This window comes from Macrobrachium rosenbergii, chromosome 27, assembly GCF_040412425.1.
Source record: "Macrobrachium rosenbergii isolate ZJJX-2024 chromosome 27, ASM4041242v1, whole genome shotgun sequence".
Lineage (NCBI taxonomy): Eukaryota > Metazoa > Arthropoda > Malacostraca > Decapoda > Palaemonidae > Macrobrachium > Macrobrachium rosenbergii.
Window position 1 is genome coordinate 5,919,343 of NC_089767.1, and position 27,215 is coordinate 5,946,557.

Genomic DNA, 27,215 nt, shown 5'->3' on the forward strand with positions numbered 1-27,215 from the left:
GTGTCCCTTGACACAACCCGTGGTCCCCGTAAGGGGGTTAGTGCCGTCAGTGCACCTCACGGGGTGCACCGTAGGCATTACTAAAGGTTCTTTACCTTTCCAGCGCTGAATGACCTCATAGGTCCCAGTGCTTGGCCTTTGGCCTAAACTCTGCATGCCATTCCATTCCACTACCCTGTGGGCAGCCGGAGAGTTGGAAGACTCGGATCTTTAGATTTGCGAAAGACTTCGCTCGAGAGAGAGAGAGAGACATGAGAGGCGGAATTTTACCCAAGACCTTTGCATCACGAGGCGATGGTGATGATAATGATTAACACGTGCGTCAGTTCTTCGTAAATGCTCTATAGTCAGTGGGGGCTTCGCCGATTGTGCAGTCTTTATTTTCTATTTAGAATGTATTATCTGTTTCCTTACTTTATTTCTTTTTCAATAAATATTCCCATTAACGTGTAATCATATGCAGATTTGAAGCAGTTGATCAATTTCAGATAGGTATGGGACACTTTTTTTTGTTATTAATTCTTTATTACTTTTGAGTAGCGAGGAATACATCCCCCAGAATGCAATCTCTAATGGGGTCATTACCTGATCGATCATGCAACAACCAATTTTTGAGGAGCCTAACCCAATCGTATGGCGACGGTTGCCTGAAATCTAGGATTTCACTCCCGATTTCAATTTTTGTGTTTCCTTGTTTCTTCTCCCCTTGAGTCCTGTTGTTATTCTCAGTTTTTTTCCCAGTTCTCCACACCGTCCTTTTCAGTACAGCATTTCTTTTCCCCTTGCAGAAGATGCGGGTTCCTTTTCCGTCAACGCCCTGCGGTTTCTGTGGAAAAGCGGCGTCCGCGGCATCGCTGTCAGAAAGGTGGATGTTAAGGGTCTTTCCGAATTTGGGGATCAGCTGCTGTCATCCGACCTCAATGTTGGTTCTGTTGTGCAACCTGAAGACCTCGAGGTCTTTACAAAGGTGAGGGAGAAATTGGGCCTGCGTAATGATTTACCCTCTTTTGTTCCTAAGAGGATACAAACCTCCGTCCGTTATAAGGATTACATTCAGAAAAAGCTGGTCCAGTCACTGAAGTTTGATGACAAGATGGTTAGCTAGCGGCAGATGAGTAAGAGAGTGGCGTGATGGTGGTTGAATGTCCCAATATCCTTCCTTAGGAAGAATGATCAGCAAATGCCCTGGGCTAGAATGAATGTGTGTAAGCTTTGTCCCCCGAGATGATCAACCCTCATTCTTCATTCTATGTTCCTCACTGAACGGGTTGGTATCGTTCTCGATAGCACTCTGCTGGGCCCTCATTCGATTCTCCGACTGGCCAATGAAGAATTAGAGAAATTTATTTCTGGTGATAGAAATTCATTTCTCGTTATAATGTAGTTTGGATTCCACAATAAGCTGTAGGTCCCATTACTAGGTAACCAATTGGTTCTTAGCCACGAAAAATGAATCCAATCCTTCGGGCCAGCCCTAGGAGAGCTGTTAATCAGCTCAGTGGTCTGGTTAAACTTAGATATACTTTTTCTTCGTTTTATGCTTATGTTTCTCAGAGGTCAAGAGTGTATATTGTCTTGCAAAGGTGTCACACAAGTCGTCTTGTCATTTGTCCATTCAAGACGTGCGAATCGAGAAGGGGAAGGTGAGGAGGTTCTGTCAGTGTTTTCAACACCTTAGGCAAAATCACCTTTTCCCTGTCCTAGGCTTGCCTTTAACCCAGCCACTTGGGATGGTGTCAGTGGCGAGTATGTGTAGGATACTCTTGTGGGTGCACCTGCCTTCCTAACCATTTCTGCCTCAGTTCCGACTTCTTAGGAGACAAAGGAGTTGGTGAAGGCTATGGCCTTCTCCAAACAGAACAGTGTAACAAACTCTAAAAAAGCCTTAACCAAATAAACAGGTAAGGAGTCTGCTCCATCAAGCTAAACAAATTAACTGGAGATAACAAACACCATATGCTAAAATTGAAAATTACTAATTTATTTAATTTTTTTTAGAGATGAAATGGTTACTACTGAAGAGATACATAAGTCTATTTCTTTTATAAAAATAAGATAAGCATATCCTTGGACTCCTCACCAGTGATGACAAGAGACCGTGCCTCTACAGAGGTTCCAACAATTGATGTTGATCTTGGCCCTCTGCTTACTGATAATGCGTGACACCGAGGTGGGGTCAGTGATCAGTGCGTGTTGGCCAGTGTCTGTCGGTGTATTGCCCATTTTGGAGGCAGAGTTAACTTCTCATGGTCCCATGACAGAGTTGCTTGGTGTAGCATCTTCTAAAGATGCACCAATAGCTGCTGTTTCTTCTGTTTCAAGAGAAACAAGAAATTATTTCACCACATCGCCAACGTCAGCAAGCCATTGTGATGGCATCTGGAAAATTTGGAAACCCCAGATTCTTCAGAAGATTCTATAGCCTCCAAACTAAAAAAAAAATTATTTTTCTGGTAGGCCTCCTGATAGGGGGCCCTTTCAGAGACAAAAAATAACCATATCACTATTGCAATGGAATTGTAAGGGCTCCAAATGGCTCTAAATCCAGTTCGGGCATTGAATTTTTAGTGTTCAGCTCTAAATTTAATTGCAGAGGTGTACTTCAGGTTTCGGCCTCAATTTTTGACAACAGAGCTCCGTGGTATTTCAAGTGCAGTTGACAAGATGGCAGTTTTGGATGAGGGGCGATCTTACAAGTTTCGGCAATTAAAAGTGTTTTACAGGCACCTGCAGTTTTTAACTCCAATAGTCCAAATGTTTTAAGAATTTTACAATGGCTTCATATTCTTGAGTGTAGAGGGGAAAAAATGTAAAGTTTTGCTGGGTGCCTTCACACGTGCATGTGGAAATGAAGTGGAAAAACTAGCAAAATAACCAGCAGTCTAGCTAATTCTAAGATGATTTCCCCTTCCACGCACTAATTTTAAACCTGGTATCAGCTTTTTTTGCTTGAATTAGCCACACAGACCTTAACACACCTTTTTGATGGCCAGCGAACACCAGCCATATTGCAGTGACTGTCTGGTACCCGCGACTGTGAAGTGGATGTTGAATGAGTTCCCTAGTGTCGTGGATTAAGGGACCAATTTCTCTCTGAGGCCATAGTTGGGGATAGCTGGTTACATCCTTGGAAAGATTCTCCGAGAGAATATAAGTTACGAGAGTAATGGCGTTTTTAAATTTCTTGCAGAAACAGTCCCTTTGGAATGAATCTAAGTTCTGTAATTTCTCATTTAATATTTTACTGTTGCGATGTATATTTAAGTTTTTTTAACAAATTACGTTTCAGGATTGTATGCCCTGTGACATTCTTATTTATATACTGAAGCTGGCGTCAGTGACCCTGGCAGAGGTGACGCCAGATAAAACTTCATAAATCAATCAGTGTCCCTGTCCTGCATACTGAGTGCGGGGGTGGGTCCTCCAGCCCTCACCCATCTGCCTGTAGTGTACTACCTAGTTACTAAAGCTTCAAGGTCTATACCATTTACCCCCATGGTAATCTGTATAAAATCCTTGAGTTCGTACATCGAGGAAAGATGCAAGGTTTATTATTATTATTATTATTATTATTATTATTATTATTATTATTATTATTATTATTATTATTATTATTATTATTAACTTTCACTTATATCTTCATATTATCTTCTCTCTGACGCAGATGGCAGACCAGTCAGTGATAAGGAATTATCCTTGGCTTCTGTTTGGGAACGTCAGTCAAGTTATGGAATCAGTGGACAAACCATATCTCATCCTGGACAACCAGGTATGTTGCTGGATGGGACTTTCCGTATGACTTGAACTGTAAGAAGTTGAAATTGACATTATGTAGACAAATTGATTTTGGAAAAGCCCTTCTGCAGTTACCAGAGGGTCTAGCTAGCTAGCAGCAGTGAGAATTTTCTGAAAAATTTTAGGTAAGTTTTCAAACTGTCTGAAAAATTTTTGATGACTTACATAGTCTCATTTAGGTTGTATGCAGTGCTAAGGTGTTTCAACTTGTAGCTGTTAATTTTGCTTAGTCAGTGGGACTTACACACACACACACACACACATATATATATATGTATATGTATATATATATATATATATATATATATATATATATATATATATATATATATATATATATATATATATATATATATATATATATATATATATATATATATATATATATATATATATATATATATATATATATATATATATATATATATATTAGATAGTTATCGACAGGGAATTTGTAAACTGTGAATGATTATTGTCCAGTAACGATTGATGAAGGGATTTCTTGCGACATTTTTCTCTGCCGTTCCTTACGATATTCACTGAGAGAGAGAGAGAGAGAGAGAGAGAGAGAGAGAGAGAGAGAGAGAGAGAGAGAGAGAGAGCGAGCAGGCTAAATCGAACGTGCTTGCCTCGCACGTCCAGAACAATCTGTCGTATAGTATTATCGTCTCCTTAATGTACATTTTAAATACGTAGACATGGTAGCCCTTAATTAAAACCAGACACATATGAAACTTACGAATTCGGCCTCTAATTGACTTGGTCATTTTCAACACTGGAGTTCATTTTCAAGGCTGAGAGTTTATTTTCGACGCTAAGAGTTCATTTTCAACATAGGTTTGCCTTGTTCATTTTCAACACTGGAGTTCGTTTTCAACACTGGAGTTCATTCTCAATACTGAGAGTTCATTTTCAACAATGGAGTGCATTTGCAACACAGGAGTGCATTTGCAACACTGGCAGACACAACGTGTTGAATTACATTATGTCCCTTGACTGTGACGATTTATTTATTTTGTTGTTTACGTAACAGTCAGTGATTATTTTTGTCAGAGATAATATCTCAGCTTAAAGGCCAATACATTTGTATACAGAAGTATGAGTCAGCCATGTAGTCTAGAGAAGGGATACGCCTTGGCAACGTTGTATAGGCGAGTGTCAGAAAAAAGCGAACATGATTTATGGCGAAGTCACTCTTATAACGCACGCTATCAGTCATCATTCCGATCCTAAAGCGCCGAAAAAGCTCCTTCCGCTCATGGCTTTCGATTCTCTTACGAGTAGTGCGCAGGCATTTTCTTCTGAAATGGGACGCGTTCCGCGGATGAAAAGTGTAATGCCCTTCTTTGAGGGAAATGCCTCGGGAAGATCATTCATTTGTCCGTCGGTGTTGTGTGACTGATTCCTTGCAATGCACTGCGTTGGTTGTGGCTTGGATGTGACGCCCATGAAGTCCTGGCACTGTAGATTTGCAGAACAACTCGCAAATCACAATTGAAGACAAAAAAGGAATCTTAATCAAGCGTGGTTTACGAGCATGAAGATATTCTTGTACAGGTGTTGTTTAGTACAGCAGTTGACGTTCCAAGATTCATTCATTACTCTTTATTTACTTTATATCCAAGAATTGTCCGCGTTCACGCGTGTGTTGGACCACCCGGTGTCTCATTCAAAGGGGCGTTCATTTGTTTTATCGTGTTTGATTTTATTTATATGGCTCCGTTCTTTGTTGCTGCCAGGCGTTCAGGAAGCGTTCCTTCGTTTCCTTAACACCTCTGCTGAACTCAAATGCGCTCTTCCTTGTTGGGGCATTGGAGCAATTGTCTCTCTCTCTCTCTCTCTCTCTCTCTCTCTCTCTCTCTCTCTCTCTCTCTCTCTCTCTCTCTCTCTCTCTCTCTCTCTCTCTCTCTCTCTCTCTCTCTCTCTCTTTGCTCGATAAGCCTGAATATCAAACTATTGCAACAATAAGTTTTTCCTATTAAGACATCGAAGTCATCCTATATATCAGCATTCTCCACAGAACACTGAGTAATGGTAATAATGGTAGGAAGTTTGGTTTGCTGGCGTGAGAATGTGCTGTTTGTGTTTTATCCGCCTCTTTATATTTCATGTGCGTGGAAGCATCAATACAGAAAAACGAAACTACTTTTGCCAGATGTGAAATATTAAGCATTCAGGACCCTCCTACACTTCGTTATTTGTCACTCCTTGTATGTTTGTCGAAAAGTTCTGAAAACCTTGGAGGTACTGAGACACTGGCTATTTAAATATGGTGATGATTCGTAGGAATCCTCATTCCTGTAACTCCACAATGTGACGTGACAATGGAAGGAAAGGGGAATAGTTCAGGAGTAAGCGGCTAGAGGTTTCCTTTCTATCAAAGTATTTGTGTGTTTTCTGTAAAGTAAGAAAATATTTGTTCAGTTGTGCAGTCTTCTACATTTTCAAGGTACAGAAGTTCAGCAGTGCGTCAAAGAAATAACGAACTAAAACGAAAAGTGAATGATTTCAAATTTTGGCCATTTGCAAAGTTTTCTGCACACTTGCAAAGGAGACCTTTCTTTGGTGACACATGGGATGCAGTGTACCTGTCGTAAGGACTGCAACAGCGGATTTTTCACCTGTCAAAACTTATTACTGGTGTAAAATGTAAATGATACAGTTTCACCTTTTCTTAACCCTCCCACCACACCTATTCTTGGGTATAAAGTTTATGCCACAAACAAATCCTAGTATGCGTCTCATGTGCATTATCGAACCACACTCGAGGTCCTCCTTTTTTCTTTCGCTGCTCAGGCTAGTATTGTTGTGCAGTTGTTGCTAATGTGAATGGAATCCAGTCCTATATAATCCACGAAAAATATCTGTTTTTCAATTGAATCTCTGTGATCATATTGCCAATGGATTTTAATACTGTTGAATGGAAATCAAAGCTGTTCTGATTAAAAAGTAATTTGTGACATGTACCCCCTTGTGTTACCCACTTGTTAATGTAGTGTCAAACTAGATATCTCTGCAGAATATTGTAGAATTAACACCTTCAAGTCTCTTGTCTCCAAATGATTTCTGTGTTGGTTCAGTCCACGGGCCTTTGCTTATATCTTATGTAATTGTTTTGAATAGGATATTTTATTCAGGACTCATATCTTTGGGATTTATTTGGTTTTACTGTTGGACATCATTATAAAAGCATCTTACATCCTACTTTTCAGGAATATTTTCATATTTCGTATTTTATTCTTTTCAGGTGACTTTTGCCATTTTCAACAACATTTCAGTATCTGTGGAGCTGAAGGAAGTTTATAACCTCGCAGCTGGTCTTCCTCCAAAGATACAGTCGTTAGGGACTTGGACGAAGGAAGGTCAGGTGAACATCGCCAAGGTTTCGTGGGTTCAGAGGAGGTCGAACCTAACAGGACTTCATCTACGATGCACTACGTTGGACGTGAGTCTGTCATTGTTATATTTACAGGGTTAACAAAGAAATTGGCTCACATTAGGACTGCCCTCCTGCATTAAGTGTTAGTCATATGGAAGAACATGAGGATATTCAGCAGATAGATAATATTCACAGGAATTTCGGTAGGCGGGATGGTTGTAGTTTCTTTTGCAATATCGTGATGAAGTGCTTTCAAAAAAGGCATTTAACAATAAAGAAGGCTTATTTAAATCCACAACAGTCTCAATGGAAATAATGTCTCAAAGATGTTGTTAAGTGTCACTGTTATAAACTGTGCCTGATCACATTTAATTAGGTTCAAGGTTATCATTACTATCTGTGGCTTACCTCAGTAGAAGTGATGCAGAGCAGTTGGAATGATAGAGGCGTTGAAATAGCAAAGAAAAAATACTGAATGAGTAACACACACAATATATATATATATGTATATGTAATATATAGAGCCTCGATGGCTCAGTCGGTTACAGCAGCAGCTTCGGACTTCGTAGAGGTCTGTGGCGCGGGTTCAAGCCGGCTGATCAGAGAGGCAGACACTTTGCTATCCGTGTAGACATCCCGGGATTATATATGTAATCAACGGATAGGTTTGCTTAAAAAAAGCAAATGGATGTTACAGACTAAATACACACACAAAACAAAGCCACTACAACACCTTCTAAAAACATAACAAACATCCCACACGTCTCGAACTCTCGCCATACCCGCGCAATAACTTCTCGCTGCTGGGGAGAAAGGGCGTTGGGTCTGGTATGGTACATGAAACATACGTACCGGGGTCTAAGCGATGTCAGGCAGGGCAGCCGATCGAGACCACAGGTCTACCCCAAAGCCAAATCAAAAAGTCCTTCAAAAGAAGGCATCGTGCTTACCCCATACAAAAATGGGAATAAAAGCACGTTAAAAGAAAAAGAAGAAGATGATGTATATGTAATATATATATATACTCGTGTATATATATATATATATATATATATATATATATATATATATATATATATATATATATATATATATATATATATATATATATATATATGAAGATAAAAAGGTCCATAAAACAGTATTTGAACATTGCAACCATATATTTCGAGCACTGCCTTCTGTGCCCCTGTTCACTGGCAAAATATGGACCGATGAACACTTCACCATCTGTGGAACTGAAGGAGTGTAAATACAAAGCATATTTAGGTGTGGCATTATGTCTCCGATGGTATGCAGGTGACTGTTTCCCAGGGAGGGAAAATAAACAATTCCCTAGGGGTTTTCGGCCTCGTTAACCCCCGTTTGGCGATCCGTCTGGTGGTCGTGTTTCCTGGAACGCCTGCTTGAGAAGGGGCCTGAGGATTAACTCGTCGATGTCCTCCAATTTCCAATGTCCTCCTGACGAGTTCATGTTGTTGGTTTGATTGATGATAGCCGATTCCAGCATCTTCCTTTTGTACGGACGGCTGCTTTTGAAAACCAGCTCCGCCCCGCTCCAAGTTATGGAATGGCCTTTATCCCTGATAAAGCATACCGCACTGATCTTTTGTGCTCTGTTAATCTTTGCGAGAGGGATGTGCTCATTTCCCCCATGTACATCTCATTACAATTGCTGCACAGAATCTTGTAAACTCCGGCTTCTTTCCCTTTTTTATTCAAGTATGTGTTAATATTATATATATATATATATGTGTGTGTGTATATATATATTTGTATATGTATACATATATATACATATATTTGTATATATGTACAGTATGTATGTATATGTGTCTATATATATACAGTATATATAATATTTGTATATGTATATGTATATAATATATATATATATATATATATATATATATATATATATATGTATGTATGTATGTATGTATGTATGTATGTGTATATATATATATATATATATATATATATATATATATATATATATATATATATATATATATATTGTGATGGCTGGTTTTGCCACCACTCAATACTCAATCTCAAGAAGTATTAAAAGTGTTCAAACCACAGGTACTAAGTTCACAATAGGTGGAATAGTACCAAAAAAAAAGGGTGTGCAAAAATCAATTCAGGGGGTAAACAAAACGCCAAGAATAAAAACTTAATTTAATGCATAAATAACCAGAGAGAAGCTACACCTGAACCTCACAATACATCAAATAAATGAATAACCAACACCCTTAATTAATTAATAACAATAACAAACACACTCATACTACTAAAGATAGCCTGCAACACAATTACCCACAAAAGAAGGGGGTTCAGACAGGAGGAGGTAAACAAAAAGGAGGAATAACCTAATACACTCTAATATTATACTATATTATACTCCTAAGGTGGTTTTTCTCCGTTTCTCAATAATTGGCCGCGATCTCTGCAAAAACAGAATCTCCGCGTCCGGAGATTAACACGGGAAGATATCAAATCATGGCTCCCAGCAACGAGGAATGAATATGGTGTGCTCCGCCAATCAGCACAGATAGCAGGGACAGCCTAAAGATCCGTTTAAGTCCCCTATGCCGTGATCAAAAATATAATTTAAGTAACACCTTACCATGGCTCAGATAGGCCCCCCCCCCTCGGCTTTATAACTAAGCAAGGAGGAGCTGGAAATACGCGGCAGAACAAATCCTGGTGCTTCAAGTAAATCCAAATACATCGGATGATTCAAGCAGCTAGCCAACATCATTCCACTATGTAAGGTTGCTCAGAAACGATTTTCTCGTTTCGGCCAAAAGCACCACCAGGGAAAACACGGAGCCGCCTCCACTCACGCACCGAATATGAAAGAAACAAAACAGCCGTTAGCAAAAAGTTTCAAGCGCGCAAACCACCTGAGAGGAGGAGAACGAACTAACAGACTAATACAGTCTTTAACACAGGTTTAATCAATAATAATGTAAAATCAAACAATTAAATGACAACAAGATGACAATTTGTATATGTACGTATATACAGATATAATATGTATATGTGAATGTGTGAATGTATATGTATATAGTAAATGTATTATATATATATATATATATATATATATACATATATATATATATATATATATATATATATATATATATATATATATATATATATATATATATATATATATATATATATATATATATAATAGGTGTGTGTGTGACTCTCTCCCCATTCCACCGATCTATTTTAGAAGTCTTCTCAACCTCGTTTTTAAAAACGTCTTTATTCTGTCACTTTCTCTTTGTTCTGAAATGCTCTATGTCTCTATGTTTTAGAACGGCGCATTTACAGTTTGTAAAAGGTACAGATAAAATTAGATCAATGCAAAATTATCTACTGTACAGTTAAAGACATACAGAGAAACAGTGCTGCAATACGTAGGTTGGCTAACTTCGAACGAGAGAGAGAGAGAGATAACACTTGTCCTTACTTAAGACAGTGAAACTTTTTATGAATTATTACGGACACACATACAGACAGAGAGAGAGAGAGAGAGAGAATTACAAGAAAAATTTGACCACTGATTAGCAACACTCCCCTTCTTGTCATGTTAAATGACATGTCTGACAGCTTTTGCCTTCGACCTTCTTACAAAAAAGACAGGGAAGAATTTGTTTGTTCAAAACAATACGAATTTTGTAATTACAGTTTTATTATTATTATTATTATTATTATTATTATTATTAATATTATTATTATTATTATTATTATTTAATTTTATTAATCTTATTATTTGAAAATTAGTTCGTATTATTAGGTAAAAAGTTTATTTATCATACAAATAAACATACCTGTATACATGTACCATAAAAATTCATCTCCCTAAAAGAGAGAGAGAGAGAAATTATTACTTTTAATAATATTTAATGTTATTTAATTTACACATAAAAGCTTGAAAACTTATAAATTACATAAAAAATTAAACAAACACTTTTGCAGGGTTTCACAGTGATCGCAAATGTTCGCGTGTCTGTGAAAAACTCGTTTATGACCTTTAGTTAGGTTCCAGTGAAAAATTCGTGTGTGTGAATTCGTGCAACTCGAATCGTACAAGTTCAGGTATTACTGTATATATATATATATATATATATATATATATATATATATATATATATATATATATATATATATATATATATATATATATATTAATTAATTGGCTTTGTCTTCCTGGAAATATATTGAGACCATATTTTGCAGTGACTGGTCATTATTCCATGTAGAATAAATTGGTGTATCTTTGAAATATTTGCCTTAGAGAAATCTAGTATTGCCTTCATTTCTTTTTCAGCAGCCTCCATTTCTGTATTCAAGCAAACCTGACAAGGATTTGAATGTTGAAATCACAGGTGGATATGCTGGGGACGTGTGGCACACTCTGCAGGATAGATTAGGATTCACGTAAGATTTTTTTGTTTTTAAATTTTAAGAAAATACTAAGATTGTTACTGAAGATCTAGAGTACAGTACCACGTGATTGTACTCTTTATATGTATTTCATCCTGTTCAGTGGTTGATGCCAATTGCTTTCAAGCTTATAAAATTAAATATTCATTGTTCATGGTATTGAAGTGGCCAAATGAGGGGAACACAAGGTTTAAACGTATGGTTCATTTTGTTGTAAAATATTTACAAGTACATCTTAATAACTGAAAACACTGTCTGGCTCGAGTTACTCAAGTTTCACTGAAATATCAGTTATTGCATGCCTGCAGTGACTTGACTAAAGCTAAAAAAAAAAGATAAAACTCACTGAACATGTCGCTTTGGAAAATTCAACTTGAATATATAATTTATAATTCACTTTTTCTATTCAGTCTTTTTCTCAATCGTTGCATGATGTGTTTCCAGTTACTCTTGCCGTCGACCGCCTGATGGTTTGTGGGGGAACCCGACAAATGGGGTTTGGAATGGACTTGTGAAAGAGTTGCTGGATAACAACGCTGATGTGGTGGTCACTGCTTTAGATAACAGTAATGCCAGAGTTAGAGTACTTGATTTTCTCTTGGGTCTAAAGGAAATTGGGTAATTATGAAACGTGCTGTGTTATTGTATTGTAAGATTGTAAAATTACCTTGAAAAATTTTCATGGGGCACTATACCCCTGAAGTAGAGAAAATGATTTTAGTTTTCATTTTTTGATGCTCAGTGGTCTAAAAATTCTACAGCCTTAGATTTTTATGTTAATTTGTATGAAATAAGTTTGTAACTCATTTTCATTACTTGTAACTGATAGCTTAGCTTTATATGAAAGTTGTAACTCCTCCAGTATGAAAACGAACATATTTCTGGAGATGAAATAAATCCTTTATGAACTGATGAAATTACCAACAAATGACATGTCTGCAGGAAGTCAGCAGACAAAACGCAATTTTATTTTAGTGTCGTATGTTGATTACCACTTTGTTTCTATTTAAGTTTCAGTATCATGTAAGGTTGGTCAGTGGGCTTATTGTAGTTTTTGCAGAAGATTTTTCAGTTGCATTTTAATCTTCAAGTCATCAGTTCAAGTACTTCTAAATATGTGCTGTGATAATGATCAGTAATCCCTTTTTGTCGCACCAAATTTTATAATATACTGGTTGAAAAATATTCAGGGTTATAAAGCATAAAGCTTCATTGTCATCTAAATATTATCAGAAGGTGCTTGTTACTCACCACTCTACCCAAAATTGCTAGAAGCATTGAACTAGTCTCTTGAATGCAGGTATCAGCTTGTGGTCCGTCGTCCAGGACTGATGGAAAGGACTTGGACTAGTTTTACCAGTGAGTTGGTTCCAGCGGCGTGGATGGCAACAATAGCCTTCACATTGATAGTTCCACCTTTCCTCTGTCTTTCTTCAAAATTTTCTCCTCAAGAAACAGAGAGGATTTCCTTGAAAGATGCATACATCCTCACCATTGGAGCTTTCACTGTTCAAGGTAAAGCGTCTTTTTGTACGTGCTACATCTTGATTTCAATGTAAAGCTGGTCGTCATTTTTTGTTGATCCAAGGAGCTGTTGTAAAGATCGTTTTCGACTGAATTTTGTAAAAAACTACAGATCCTGTTAACATTATAGCAACACAAGTTCATTAAGCTAAACTTTTGAAAAAGCAATCCCTTGTTCATAGTAAATGTAGCTGGCTTAGTAGTAGAATTATAGTAGACCTTTCAATAAAGATCTTATTTAGTTTTGTACTGATGTTTGGAGTTTGTGTGTACTGTTTATCATATGCAATCGTAAGTTTAATCTTTAGTTTGCATCTTTTTAGTTTTCTGCAAAAGAAAACTATTGTGCCAGCTTTGTCTGTCTGTCCGCACTTTATTCTATCCACACTTTTTCTGTCCACCCTCAGATCTTAAAAACTACTGAGGCTAGAGGGCTGCAAATTGGTATGTTGACCATCCACCCTCTAATCATCAAACACACCAAATTGCAGCCCTCTATCCTCAGTAGTTTTTACTTTAAGGTTAAAGTTAGCTGTAATCGTGCTTCTGGCAGTGATATAGGATAGGCCATCACTGGGCCGTGGTTGAAGTTTCATGGGTTGTGGCTCATGCAGCATTATCATTATACTGAGACCACAGAAAGATAGATCTATTTTCGGTGGCCTTGATTATATGCTGTAGCTGCTGTACAGAAAACTTGATTGTGCCGAAGAAACTTTGGCGCATTTTTTACTTGTTTCTGAATGTATAAGATTTCAGCGTTTGCTAAAATGAATGTTGTTCTTGATATTTGTAGCCTACAGTATGCAAAAGATTTGACAGTTTTTACACTTTACTTACAGGATCCTGGCTGGAGGTCAAGAGCATCTCCACTAGAATGATATTTATAACAATTTTCTTGACGACATTGCTTGTGTATGCCCACTACACAAGCGCCCTTGTGTCCTTGCTGACAGTCGCATCGACCTCTACTCACATAACGAGCTTGCAGAGTCTGCTCGAGGATGGAACATACTCTTTTGGCTTTCAGAGAGATATATCTATTCAGAGTTCTTTTGAGGTTGGTCATTCAGTTTGTTTTCAGTCATTTTACTCATGTATAATGCTGTGGTGGCTTGATATTTACTTTTTAAAGTAAGGTACAGTTCTACCTTAAGTTTTACAAGAGTGTTTTCTCAAAAATCTTTAGAAAAGTTAAGAAAATAAATGCTTGTCAGTGTGTGATACGTCAGTACTGTGTTTTGAGCCATGAACTCTAACTTAAGCTTATCCAGGTTGCAAATTACCTTTAAATTCATAATAAACTCAGCAACAATAATGATTTGATGAAAAGACAATTTGTAACAACATTGTGAAAATTAAGGTAATAAGTAACTAGTAAATGCTACGAAAATTGCTTTATACAAGATCACGCCAACCTAGAGCAGCTATTGATGTGTTTTTTTAGGAATAAATTGAAATACAAAAGATTGCAGTTGACACTGCAAAGCAAGTAATGGGTATGTTTCTCAGAAAAAGGGTGATTAGAGGATGTAAAGAGACTGGATGTGTGGCTAAAATTCAGCAGCTGGCAGTATAGAGAAGAAAAAGTAATATATAATGTTATTGCTCCCCACAGAATAGGTTTAAGGTGTCGGTGCTTGCACGCATTAATGTGATACTGCCGTTTGGTACTGTATAGAGAAAGAGGAACCTAAAGAAGATTTAAAGAGGCTCTCCAAAGAATTAAGATCAGTTTCTCTTGCAGGTACAGACATAGTTAATATCATTGAGCTTAAACGAATGAAGGGAAACTTTTTATTTAGATTTTACAATAAGAATTAAATGATCTCATAAGTCATGCACAAACCTCCACTCATCTCCAGCCACCCTTCTCATAGTTCTCATCCAAGTAGGTTTGAGTCTTCAAATTCTTGTGGTGACCATAGAAGCCTGGTGGACATGTCAAGAGGTGTTAGATTTTATTTAAATAAGACTGAAGACTTACATGTGGGAGTGAATTACTGTAAATTAATAGCTTTAAAAGTCGCTGGACATGAATAAATGAGGGACTCCCCATCATAGACCCCAGAAGCTAGCTTTTGCAGTCAATAAGACAATTTACAATCGAAGGCAATTAAAAGTCTTGGTAGAGGAGTAGTATACCTCATAATAGAATAAAAATGATTTCATGTAACACTGGAAATCATTCCTGAGCTGGACAACACATACTTTTTACTTGTTTGTGTTGAGGAGTATAGAAACCATAAAAAAAAATGAAATACTAAGAAAGATTTTCCAACCTAGCATGAATGCATGACAGCATGAATGCATGACAGTAGTTTCAACTATCTTATTACATGGAAAGAAAAGGCAACAATAGGCAGTAGACAATTGTTCATTATCTTGAACGTCCCTGGCCTTTTAATTAATTTAAAGAAGATACTGTTAAAAAAGGCACTCAGTTTGCACACGTGATAGCCTGCTTTAAAAAATGCCAACACAATTCTCATCAGGTGGACGTTGAGGCAGAATTGGCAATTTGATTCTTTAAACATTTTTTAGAATGGTTGCTGTACATCAGTTAGCTACTGAAGTGAACCACCATCCATTGTTAGGTAAGAGTTTACTATTATATGTCACACATTACATATTGATATGAGGAGGTCCATTTGTTGGTGACACATGCAAATGGGTTGTATGCTATATGCCATTATGTATCTTTGGTGCCTCTAGTTTTCTTTTGGGATCTATTGGTTGACAACTGTAGCTACTTTTCCAGATCTGTATTGCAATTTTGTCAAATATTTTAATCCCTGGGACTGCGAGGTTTATCTGAATTCAAAGATATCCCTTTGGGAGCTTGAAATATGTACTGGACCAAACTGTCTCGGTGCTTGTGTTTGATGTGCCATTTTAATTTTGTTTGTGTGATTTAAAAAAGAAAGGAAATAACATTTTATTTTATTGTTTTTAGACTTCACAAGGAGGGCTTTTTCACAGTGTTTGGAAGCAGCTGGTTTTGGGGAATCCAAGCAACCTGCCTGCCACAGACGATGCTGGAATAACAAGGGTGAGACATTTATGAAGTATATTTTACATTACTGTATGTGTTTTAAGTTTTAGTTTATGGTGCTGCGTTTTGTAAATGTAACTTGCATTTAGACTTCTCAAGGAATACTGTTAATACAGGAATATACCATAGTTAAATACATTTTTTTTAAATGTTCTTGTCATTGAAAGTAAAGGTTTCAAGGAGGTGACAAGTAATTAAGTACAGTTTTGCTTCAATCCTGAGCTATTTGTAAGTCATGAAATTTTATTGACATACAGCACTTTTGGAATTATCCATTTCTTGAGGTATCTTTTATGTTGTGAAGTTTATCGGTGAAGCAAATATGTTCTGATTTTAATTTTTCCTGTGCAGGTACTTGACGAAAAATATGTTCACATGATTGAGGAAAATTTGTACCGAGCAAAATTCAGTAGTGCTTGCGACACAGTGATGGTCAGAGGAAAATATTTTACCCAGCAGACAGGTTTTGCACTTCAGAAGGGGTCACCCTTGCAGAAAATATTAAATCATCAGTAAGTGATCGTAGTTAAAGATTCATTTGCTAGTATAAGAATACAAACCATTGGCTTTCAAGGGGAGAATATCTTTTGTGTGTGGCCGAACTGTTGAATGAATGTAGTTACAAGGATAGCCACGAGGCAGCGTGCCCGTCATTTCACTTTTTGACAAAGTACAGTGAGGTGCTGCCATTCTTCCTCTCCCTTGGATGGATGTAGATGAGTTTACATTCCTTTGTTTCTTTTTTTTTTGTTTCTTTTTTATTTGTACCGTTTTTTTTCTGTATTGTTGTCTCAGTTGCTGTGTTTTCTCTCAGGGAGAATAAACAAGAGTAAAGTAGATTATCTTTATAAGCTAAATGGGAAATGTGTTCCCTTCCTGAGGGGGAAAGCGTATTATTTGTTTCTTTTCAGGCCCTACAGTTCGGACAGTGGCGTCTTCCGCTCAGACCCTCGGAGCCCCTCTGCATTCTCTTAGCTCCCCCAGTGTTGCCACTTCATGTATTGGCATACCTTGTCCAACTCATTAGTTCTGTGGTGGAAGCTTGGAACCAGGCCAGATCAGACAGAAGTGTGGTGTGTGACTTAAAGGGGTTGTTCCCCTCCTGGGATGGTGGGGGCAGCATCATTTTATTCTTCTTTTCCAGGCTCGGATGTGCAGTTTGCGTCGTCATTCAGGGGCACCAATCTTAGACAGACTGCTTCTCTGATGTATCCTTCATCTGCTTCTGTGGCTTCTCGTCTCCCTTCCAATGCTTCGTCATCTGATACCCTTCACTTTGGTTGCCTTTATGACATATATATGAAATAAACTTGTGTTATCACACAATTTTATTAGAATTTATGATTACTGTATTCCCGCTCTTACATGTAGTATTTTTTGCTTTGGTAAGAGTCATCTGCTCCTGTGACATCACGGATGAGATTATGACACCATGGCTAGTTTTTATGACATCATCAACCAATTCCTCCGATATAGTTTCGATCAGTCGACTCAGCCTTTCAAGAGAAGTGCAACCATTTTCCGCTATCACAGACTAAGGGATTTTTTGGAATTCTTCGCTTTTTTTTTCACACATACATGTACTGTGGTGAGACCATCCGGTTGCAGTAGAAACATGAAGCAAAAAAATTGAATGTTTGAAAATAAACATGCATAAATGTACATGATCACTTACACTAACACCAGTTAGTTTTTATAAATCATTAAAAAAACCCCACTGATGGCAGAAGTCGTGTACACCAGTTGGATACTTTGAAATTCCTGTACACAAACTATAAAAACCTAGTGTAGTCTCTTCACATTTGATGTGAAATTGCATTTCTTTATAAGGCCATGTGGCCATAAACATAGCTTCATAGTGCATGGCATTTTCCTGGGCAAAGTTCCTGCTCATGGTCTTTGTTGGAACAAAGCATTGGCATCAAGTGACCATGTTTAGTCACTACTATTTGGGCTACATTTTTTTGCCATATACAATTATCACAGCGACCTATTTTGTGCTTCAGTTGTTAGTAAAGGTATTCAACTTTATATTGTAAAGAAGTAAATTACTAACCACCAGCATTTTAGGAGGTTTTTGTGGGGGGCTGCAGAGAAATTTTGCGCCGATAACACCTCTAAAGGCGGCCAGTGAGCAACTCAATCTTTGTTGTATTTCTTCCAGGAAACCACCAATCTGATGTTTCTTTCGAACACGTCACGATGATGCCAAGCTTCCTGATTGATTAACCAAAAACCTACGTTTCTGAAGTCGTTTTGGTATGGCATGTTGAAGTGCTGGTATTCAGTCACTTGCCCAGTAAATGGTTAAAAACATGTTAACTTTGATTTTCATAGATGTTTTACCTCGTCTGTCTATTCAAGATATTTCCAGACTGTACGAGTTGACCAGAGTTATGTGACATACCAAAAACATCAAGATCTAAGGGCAGTTGTATTTTTTAGCCAAGGAGAGAGAGAGAGAGAGAGAGAGAGAGAGAGAGAGAGAGAGAGAGAGAGAGAGAGAGAGAGAGAGAGAGAGAAGCCAAAGGAAATACTGACATCCCTTCCCCATTTGTCTGAAGCAGAAAGACTATATAGTGTTTCAGTTCAAAGAAATTAATTTTAGTATTAACTGAGAGTGCGGAGCTGTTGTAGGGATAAAACCTTTGCCAAATCCCTTCCATGAGTACAATTGGCCAAAGTGAAAATCATGTTTGGTGTTGTGAATAAATTGTATATTTTATTTTTCACTAAGTGTTTTAATCACACCATTTGTAAAGCTTACAGGGGTCTACCCCCAGAGAGCCTTTCACACATTTTGTGACATCATGGTAAACAAACAAGGAGCTACTTTGTATAGAATTTACTTTCATCCGCAACTATTACTTTTTCATAAAGTTAAATATAAGAATTTGGTTAAATGAGCAAATACTTGGTAAAAATAATTGTGGTGTCTGGACTGTGAAGATTTCCTGAGGGTTGTCTTAATGGGGAAAGCTAAAAAACTATTTTTCTGTTTATTGTGGCATGATAAATAGACTTGTGCTGTAATTTGAATTGTGTATGAGACTGCAACACTGTTGTTGTGCAACTGTACTAAATCAATCGAATTTTCTGCAATACTGTATTATTTGAGAAAGTATATTGCACCTGTACTATAAAATACACCTTTTCTGTGTATACAAGATTAATTAAAACCACAGAGCATGAAAATGAAATTGATTTAGCTCTCGAAGAGACCATCTCCCTCCCTTCCCCAGTAAACAACAGATTGTATTCTAATCAGCTGTATTCTGAGGAAGAAGGGAGCTGGTCCTTGGCAAAACTTATCAGTTTTATTTTTGTGCTTGTTCGGTTTTACTTAATATTGCATCCGCTTAGTGTATATAGTATTGGAAAGAATGGTATCAATGACTTGATGTGAGATTGTGATATTGTGTTATTCGCTAAAAAAAGTCTTTATTATTTAGGCTGATACGGATGCTTGATGGAGGAGTTTTGAGTCGTTTATGGGAGACTTGGCAACCCCCACCACCTCTCTGCTTGACAGACTCCGTTGTGGCTCTTGATATCAGTCAGCTATTTACAGCATTCCTGCTTCTGGCCTTGGGGTTGATATTTGCAGTCATCTTCTTACCATGTGAGAGGTAAGTGGTTAAATTTATTTTTTATTTGATTGTTTAAGTAATTAATCTTGAACAGTAACTTTGGATTTTTTTCATTTTTGGTTCATACGGATATTATTTGTAGTCATTGGCATGAGATTCTATTATAATTATGCCATAGTTGGATCTTTGATATTGTTCCTTGATATTGTAATTGTATATTCACCTTATTTTATGTTAAATGTGTAATCAACAATGGCATCAATCGACCTCCCATGGATAAATATTTAGATCTTGGAGTTGTATGAAGAGAGTTTAACATAGCTAACAAAAGTGTACCATAGTTTCCAAAAAGGATAACAGATCCAATAACTTGCATTGTTAGAGGCCATAAGGCTAACTAGTTAGAGGGGAATAAGAGACAGTGATTATTAAACTCATTTTGAGAGAAGCCCACTGATGTGGACTCCATAGTTTATTTTATAAGAAGGGTGAGATGGAAGGTACTTCTTAGAGAATGAAGTTTCAGAAATGCATTGTAATGAATTGGAGGGTCATTTTAGAGGTCCATGGTGTCCCCCCCTTATCATCCCATCTTTTCATTTATGTTCATCACAAATGAGTGGAGTGTTTGTGGCACTATTTGTGGTAATTGGATTTTCTCAAATGCCCGAGTTTTAGAACCTTGGACAATGCCTTAAACAGATACAAAGACTTTCACATTATTAAGTTTGACTTCTGTTGTTTAAGCACGTTTTTGTTTATTCTTTTTAATTTTTTTTAAACATTAGTTTCTTTTTTGTATTTAAGGCAGTTAGCTTTTAGCCATAAATGTGACTTTATTATTTAAGAACTAATAGTTTTCTTAGATTTTTATTTGAACTTTATGTATTAACATCTCATAATTTCTGCATTACCTATGACAAACTCAACCGAGTAAACTTTTCCGTTAGATTAAGTCTGGAAATCTTGAGATTCGATGAGCAGTTTAGTCTGTTCAGCAGGTCCGCCACTAAACTTTTTGCATTTACATGTTAGTGTCTGTTCTGTCATTCCCAGCTACAGTATTTAGGGGATCTATTCACGTTGACCTCTGCATATCACAAACACCTTTGTGAGTTTTTTCTCTGTGAGTTTTGAGAAAAATGGTTGGAATCATATTAGGGTGAACAGGGAGGGCTGTTAACCTTTATGTAAAATGCCTTACTTGGGTTCTCACATTGCTTAAGGTCTGTGTGCTCCCAGTACACGACATATACAATGTCTTATAGTACCAAAGAAACAAATGTGCTATGGGTTCTTTTGTTTTTTGACCTAGATTCAGAAGATCTTCTGAATTTTCTTTGAGTTATAGTTTGGTATATTGACTAATGTGGGTACCACTGGCCAAAAACCCCTGTAAATAAGATTCTTTTTGCCCAGGACCATCCATACTCTGCCCTAATAATTTTCTGTTCCTTTTGATGTTATTCATAGTAGGGAAACTAAAAGAATTCTGCATTCTTTTTTTGTCCAGATGAATACTGTGACATTTGGTCAGAATCTATGCAAAGCTAGAGTATATTTTAGCCCTTCAGTATTTTACTTTTTATTATAGCAATGGGTTCTACAAACTCCACAAACAATTTCCTTGGTTTTGACCTAATTCAGTATGTAAAATGTTATATATCTTACTCATATAGCAAGACTCTGACACTCCTTGAGTCACTGTTGAATCCCTGCCCCAGTAATGGGCCAAAGCCCACTGAGGTGCTGAAAAAAAGCTGGAGTATTCAGGAAAAATTTAGCTTGCACTAAGGCCTCTGCAACTGGCACTGATCTCTTGATATTTTAGTGAGTATGTCCCTAGAAAGGTCATCAAATTCAGGACAAATGACCAGTTATGGTTTGATGGTACATGTACATGTAAACAAGCTTACCATGACCAGACAGACCATACTGTACACACAACAAGGAGACGAAATCGTTTACACCATTTTATTTTGAGTCTCGCCATGCTGTGAATACAATTTACCATATTGCTTAGCAAAATTACAGTAATTCCTTACACAGTAGGGGAAACTTGAAGGAATTCCTCGGCCTCATCAGTGGTCGACCAAATTGGCATCGTCTATCTTTGGGCCAGGCTTGTCCTCCATTCCACCACTACTAACAGGCTGAAGTGCTTCATTGAGCTTTTCAGGCTAAGCAGTCAGCTGAGGATGTCGCTATTCTTGATTCCTGTTATCCTGAACCTATTCTTATAACATTTGTATTTTGCCTTAGGGATGTTAAGAAAATTCTTGATAATCTTGAAAGTGGGCGTGAAGAAGATCCTGAATGTTTCTTTCCTGTGTTTTTGAAACAGGTTTCTAGTGTGTTGTCTCCCAAGATTAGTAGATTCTACAGATTTTTAGGTTGATGTAGTATCTTTACGGATGAGCGCACTCTTAGTAGTAGAGTGCCTGTTCCAAAGAGTGGCATATCATCAGACTGCAGTAACTACAGACTAATTTCTATTCTCCCTGTGCTCTCCAAAGTTACGGAAAAACGTATTTTTAAGCCACTTTATAAGTATGTGGAATCTAAAGGAATGGTAACTGATAGTCAGTACCCACAGAGGAAGCAGTTAAGTAACTGTGATACTCTTTTAGATTTGGCATGCCATTGCAAGAGAACCTTGATAAGGGTTTGAGTGAAGACTAATTCAAATAGATTTTAGTGCTGATTCCAATTTAGCAAATCACAGGGCATTTATTTAAAAACTCAGGAATCTTAGAGTGGGTAGATATGTTTAAGGTTTAGTTCAAGATTTCCTTACAGCAGTGAGTTGCTGTTAATGGGATATTTAACAAACCAAGACCTATTGCATCTGGAGTTCCACAGGGTAGTGTTCTTGGTCTGCTATTATTTTTAGTGTATACAAGTGTTATGGTTGTTGGCATGGAAAACAAAATATGTACAGTAGTTCTGTATGCCGATGATGCAATCGAGACTTGAAAAGCATCTTTTGGAATAACTCAATTTTACACCATCAGAGGGAACCATTATTCCTAATTTCTTTGAGATCAGAGAATAACAGTCACTCCAGAGGTGACCTTCACATCTCAAAATTTAGGAGAGGATGGTGATGTCTGCATTGTGAGCTCGGCAAGGTCTGACTGTAGCTGCAGTGGAATAAAGTTCTCCTGTCGTGATAACCGTAGCTTTTTGGGATCTCGGCCTTTCAGACAAGCTTGGTGATCTCTTGAGTGCTGTTGTAGGTGCATATGCTTCTTTTAAAGTGAAAGTAATACCTTTCCTCTTGTGTAAGTTTTCCTGACTACTTGTGCTCTATGTACTTTTATTTAATCGTTACTTTCTGTTCTTTTTGTTTTCTACTTAATATGACTTCTGTTCTGTAAAAACTTCGTTTGCAAGTCAGGTCTCATTTACGCTTGTTCTGTGTGGTTGTTTTGGCAAGTATTTATAGTACAGACCTCTGTTTGGTAAAATTTTCCCCCGTAAACATTGCCTAATTAAGATAATATAAAATTTAGTTGCAGACACTTGAGGACACTCCCTTTGAATGCTCTATAGTAACTTACTTGAAAGAGATTTGTTGCAAATGCCCTTCACAAGTAAATATTAGAAACAGAAACCATTCCATTTTCATAATCTCAGATGTGTTGGAGAAGCCATCTAAGCAGTTCAGGAGGTATCTTGCGTTACCTATAAGTTCCGTTGGGTTTCAATTAGTTATTTTGTACACTTTACACTGTCTAGTCTCGCCCAAATCAATCTGTATGTAATATTTATTTGGTCCTGCATGGCAGTAGAATATCCACATCACCAGCTACACGGTTTCAATGCCACTAACAGTTGACTGACCACAGCAACTCCCTTTTTTGTGATTCTTTAACCAGAGAATTGAATCTGATACTTGAGTTTTCAGCTTATTTAGGTTTGAATTTCTAACCCAGAAGGGAATAGCTATGCCAAAAGAGTGCTTTAGTCCTGAAGTTGTACATTTTAGGCAAACTAACTGTTTTTGTCAGTCTAGAGGTCGTACCCACCACTCTAACCCTCTTGAAAGAGCTTAGGAATTGAAGATTAGGTACTTTTCCTAAATATCAGTGGACAGGGAAAGGGTCCAAATCAGGAAGGTTGGGATATTCCACAGTCTGTTGCTTACCTTATCCCATAACTGCATATGGTTTCCAACAGAAAGTGAGCTAAGTTGCTCAAACTAGCATGAGTGCATCAGTGTGTTGAGCTTTGTCTTGTTTTTGGAACTGTTGTACACTCATTGTCTGCCGTGTTTACCTCTCGAAGACTTTTGATTTCTAAATCCTGGCCCTTGAAGACCGAATGAGAGATCAATCAGAGTAATTACTTTGGGACTCCAAGTTCCATAAGAGTAAATGGAATTTTTCTTTCACGGAATTTTTGCTCCTGTTACGGAAAAATGGCTCTCTGGAGCAGTATCTCTTTGGTAACCTTACAGGATATTCTTTTGGTTTTCCTAAAGGTTGCATTGGCATTTAATTGGCAGAAACAGGGCTATAAGAAAAATGTCCGTCAGTCCAGGGAGAATGAGCCCAGATACGTCATCTCCTCCTGATCACATCTTTTCGCGGAGAGTTGATGCAAAGTCGAATTCGTCGCAGAACCTGGAGGGCAGCCCATCAAGAAGTGCTTATGGCTTCTCAAGTAACTTTACTAATGAATACCAGTGGTGAAATATTTACCTAGAATAAGTCAATTTTAGCTGTAATTCTTTTGATGGTTACCTATTGCTTGTGACAATGATTTGATGTTTTGTTTTTTCATAAAATTTTTATGATAATGAAGTTATAGAAAGTAATGTCATTCATGTATTCTCATTGTTAGAGTTAGAAGAAAGTCTCTCTCTCTCTCTCTCTCTCTCTCTCTCTCTCTCTCTCTCTCTCTCTCTCTCTCTCTCTCTCTCTCTCTCTCTCTCTCTCTCACTTTAAGGTATATTCTACGCTACATTCTGTTAAAAGCATGATGAAACGATTTTTCTCCTGTTAAAAGCATATGATTATGTACAACATGAAGAAATTTAATGACACAATAGTGTGTAAGTAAAATTTCAATAAATAATGTAAGATGATGATGAAGTACAGCAGTAAAGAGAAATATAGAGACAGGACAAGATCAGCAAAGTGGTAGAACAGGACAGTTCCCCCACCCCCAAAAAATACAAATAAAAAATTACTTTTGTATAGAGTACAAAAATAGATAGGTACTACATGTATTACGTCTTATAACACTATAATACTCATCTGTCCATATGCGGAACAAACCTTTGGTCTTAACACTAGGATAAATCTTCTGGCGCCAGCTGGAAACCGGTTTAAAAACTGAAAAATCGTATATGCAAGGAATCTGTGGCCATCTGGCATCTGATATGCAGATGAGGTGGAAGAAGGTCAGAGACCCAGCTGGAACCTCGTGACTCATTCTTTCTTCAACCGCCTTGAAGAGCGGACATTCGCTTTTGCTCTCCTTTCCCCAAGCCAGTTTTTGTCCTAAGCCTGTCGTACCTTCCTACTGGCTGTTTTGCATTTTTGGGTGTATGTGTGTTTTGTGGTGTTATCAAGGTTTCCACTAATCAGCTTAAGAAGCCCCATGAGCGCCAGCATGTGTCCAGGCATTCGAGGGTTTTCATGTTTCCTCTCCTCGGCTGCTTCTGCATAGACCCCCATTCTTCTTGCAGCAGGTGTCGTTCTAATGTTTGTAATATCACCAATCCGTGCCCAGATTTACTAAGAAGGTGATGATACATTCCCTGCCTGCACCCTGTTCCAGTCTGGCTGCCAAATGCAATGTCTACAAAAAGTAGACCTTTGATAGGACTCATCTTGAGTAAACAACAACCTAATACCGAGCCTCGTCAGTATCTTGAAAGGCCAACCACCTTGTAAGGATGTGGAATAATTGTCTGTATATATCACAATGTCCTGTTCTATCTTACTCTTCTGTGGAAAATTTCTAGTATGTAATTGCAGTTCATCAGCATCCCAAAGGTATTTACCTATTATGAATTTGGAACAGCTGGTTTATTTATGTCCTGTAACTATACATCTCTTTTTATGCTGAGCTTCCATTGTAAACAGTTTTAGTTTTTGGTAACCTAGTACTATATCAGCAATCCAAAAGGCATCTGTTGAATAAGGATGTGGAAAGGTTGCATATTCAGTTTTACAGCTACTGTATTACCTGTAAGATGTAAACATCTCCTGTATAAAATGCCTTTGGCACATAAACATATTGTACATTTCTCTTTGTCTCTTTTGGTGGGGGTAGGGGGGAGCCTTATAAGCCTCCAGTAAGATTACAAGCTCCACTGCTGAACCTAAGTTTAGCTGCTAAGTTTGGCAGCTAATCACAGAATGCCCTCATAATCACGTACTGTACTTTATATCACTCAGGTCACTTGGTAGGTGGTCCCTACTGTGCCTCATTGTCTACCTGTAATTAAAATCCTGTTTTCATGTCATATTAAAATGGGTCAGAGCCTGCTAATAAAGTTAGTTTTCTCCTAGATCCAGTGCATTTGATTTCAGAAAATGACCAGAGAAAAGTAGTTGAGTTAGGACCTGATATTCTATTTTGAAAACATTTTATTGGAATAGAATGCTAATGCAAATACTATCTTTGTTTCAGTAACTAACTAGCACAATTTATGAATGATTTATGTATGATTCAGTCTAATTTTGTAAACAATAAGTTTCACTGGATTGTTGATGTGCAGAATAAAAGTCAGTAGAAAGAACTACAGTCAACTGGTAACTCTTATTTACAACAGATCGGGAAAAAACCAATGATTGAAATAATTGATGTGATACTAGTATTCCTTCAAATACAAACATTTGATAAGTAGACCTTTCTGTTGTACTGCGTTATGTGTAGTTGGTTAGTGACAGTGGCCAGTGGCTTCATACCTGTTGTAATAAAACACACAATACAGTATATGAAAAATTACAATTATTTTGTCACAATACGGTACATGAAAAATCACAAATTTTTTGTCCCAAGAATGGCTCCTCTCTTGAAATGAAACGCTAAAATAAAGTCTGTTGAGCTGACAACAATGTATTTGTCTTTCTGCATGAGACTACTGGGCATGTGAGACTTGCCTTGCCTTCTCTCAACTTATTTTGCTCTGTCTGTATATATACAGTTGCCTCCAGCACTCGACAAATCTGGCATATACACTTGCACTCCCTCAAAGTAGATGTTATGTAATCATAGTAAGCTTGGCCATTCTAGAGATATCTCAAATAATTATGTTAAACCTCTAAAACATCCAAATTAACATGCTTTTGAACGTAAGTTGACAACAGAATTCCTCTTAACATCTTACTAAACAGTTTTCTCTTTAAAACTAAACCTCTACAGTATATGAAATCTTCATCATTAACTA

General features: G+C 37.3%; 1 protein-coding gene across 9 annotated transcripts in view; it reads left to right on the forward strand.

Annotated features, from left to right (window-relative positions):
- Positions 1-26,335, forward strand: part of LOC136853379 (glutamate receptor ionotropic, kainate 2-like) — an 86,855-nt gene extending 60,520 nt beyond the window's left edge. For 3 of the 9 annotated variants that reach the window (XM_067128823.1, XM_067128822.1, XM_067128818.1), the window contains 11 exons: positions 789-967; positions 3,665-3,769; positions 7,043-7,240; positions 11,523-11,632; positions 12,083-12,256; positions 12,939-13,153; positions 14,005-14,222; positions 16,119-16,214; positions 16,569-16,729; positions 19,670-19,846; positions 24,294-24,679. In XM_067128823.1, coding sequence (XP_066984924.1) covers positions 789-967; positions 3,665-3,769; positions 7,043-7,240; positions 11,523-11,632; positions 12,083-12,256; positions 12,939-13,153; positions 14,005-14,222; positions 16,119-16,214; positions 16,569-16,729; positions 19,670-19,846; positions 24,294-24,504 — 1,844 coding nt within the window. In that variant the 3' untranslated portion in view covers positions 24,505-24,679. Of the gene's footprint in view, positions 1-788; positions 968-3,664; positions 3,770-7,042; positions 7,241-11,522; positions 11,633-12,082; positions 12,257-12,938; positions 13,154-14,004; positions 14,223-16,118; positions 16,215-16,568; positions 16,730-19,669; positions 19,847-24,293 lie in introns of all 9 variants that reach the window. The other 6 variants (XM_067128820.1, XM_067128821.1, XM_067128824.1 and 3 more) reach the window with 5 other exon arrangements.
- The last annotated feature ends 880 nt before the right edge of the window (positions 26,336-27,215 follow it).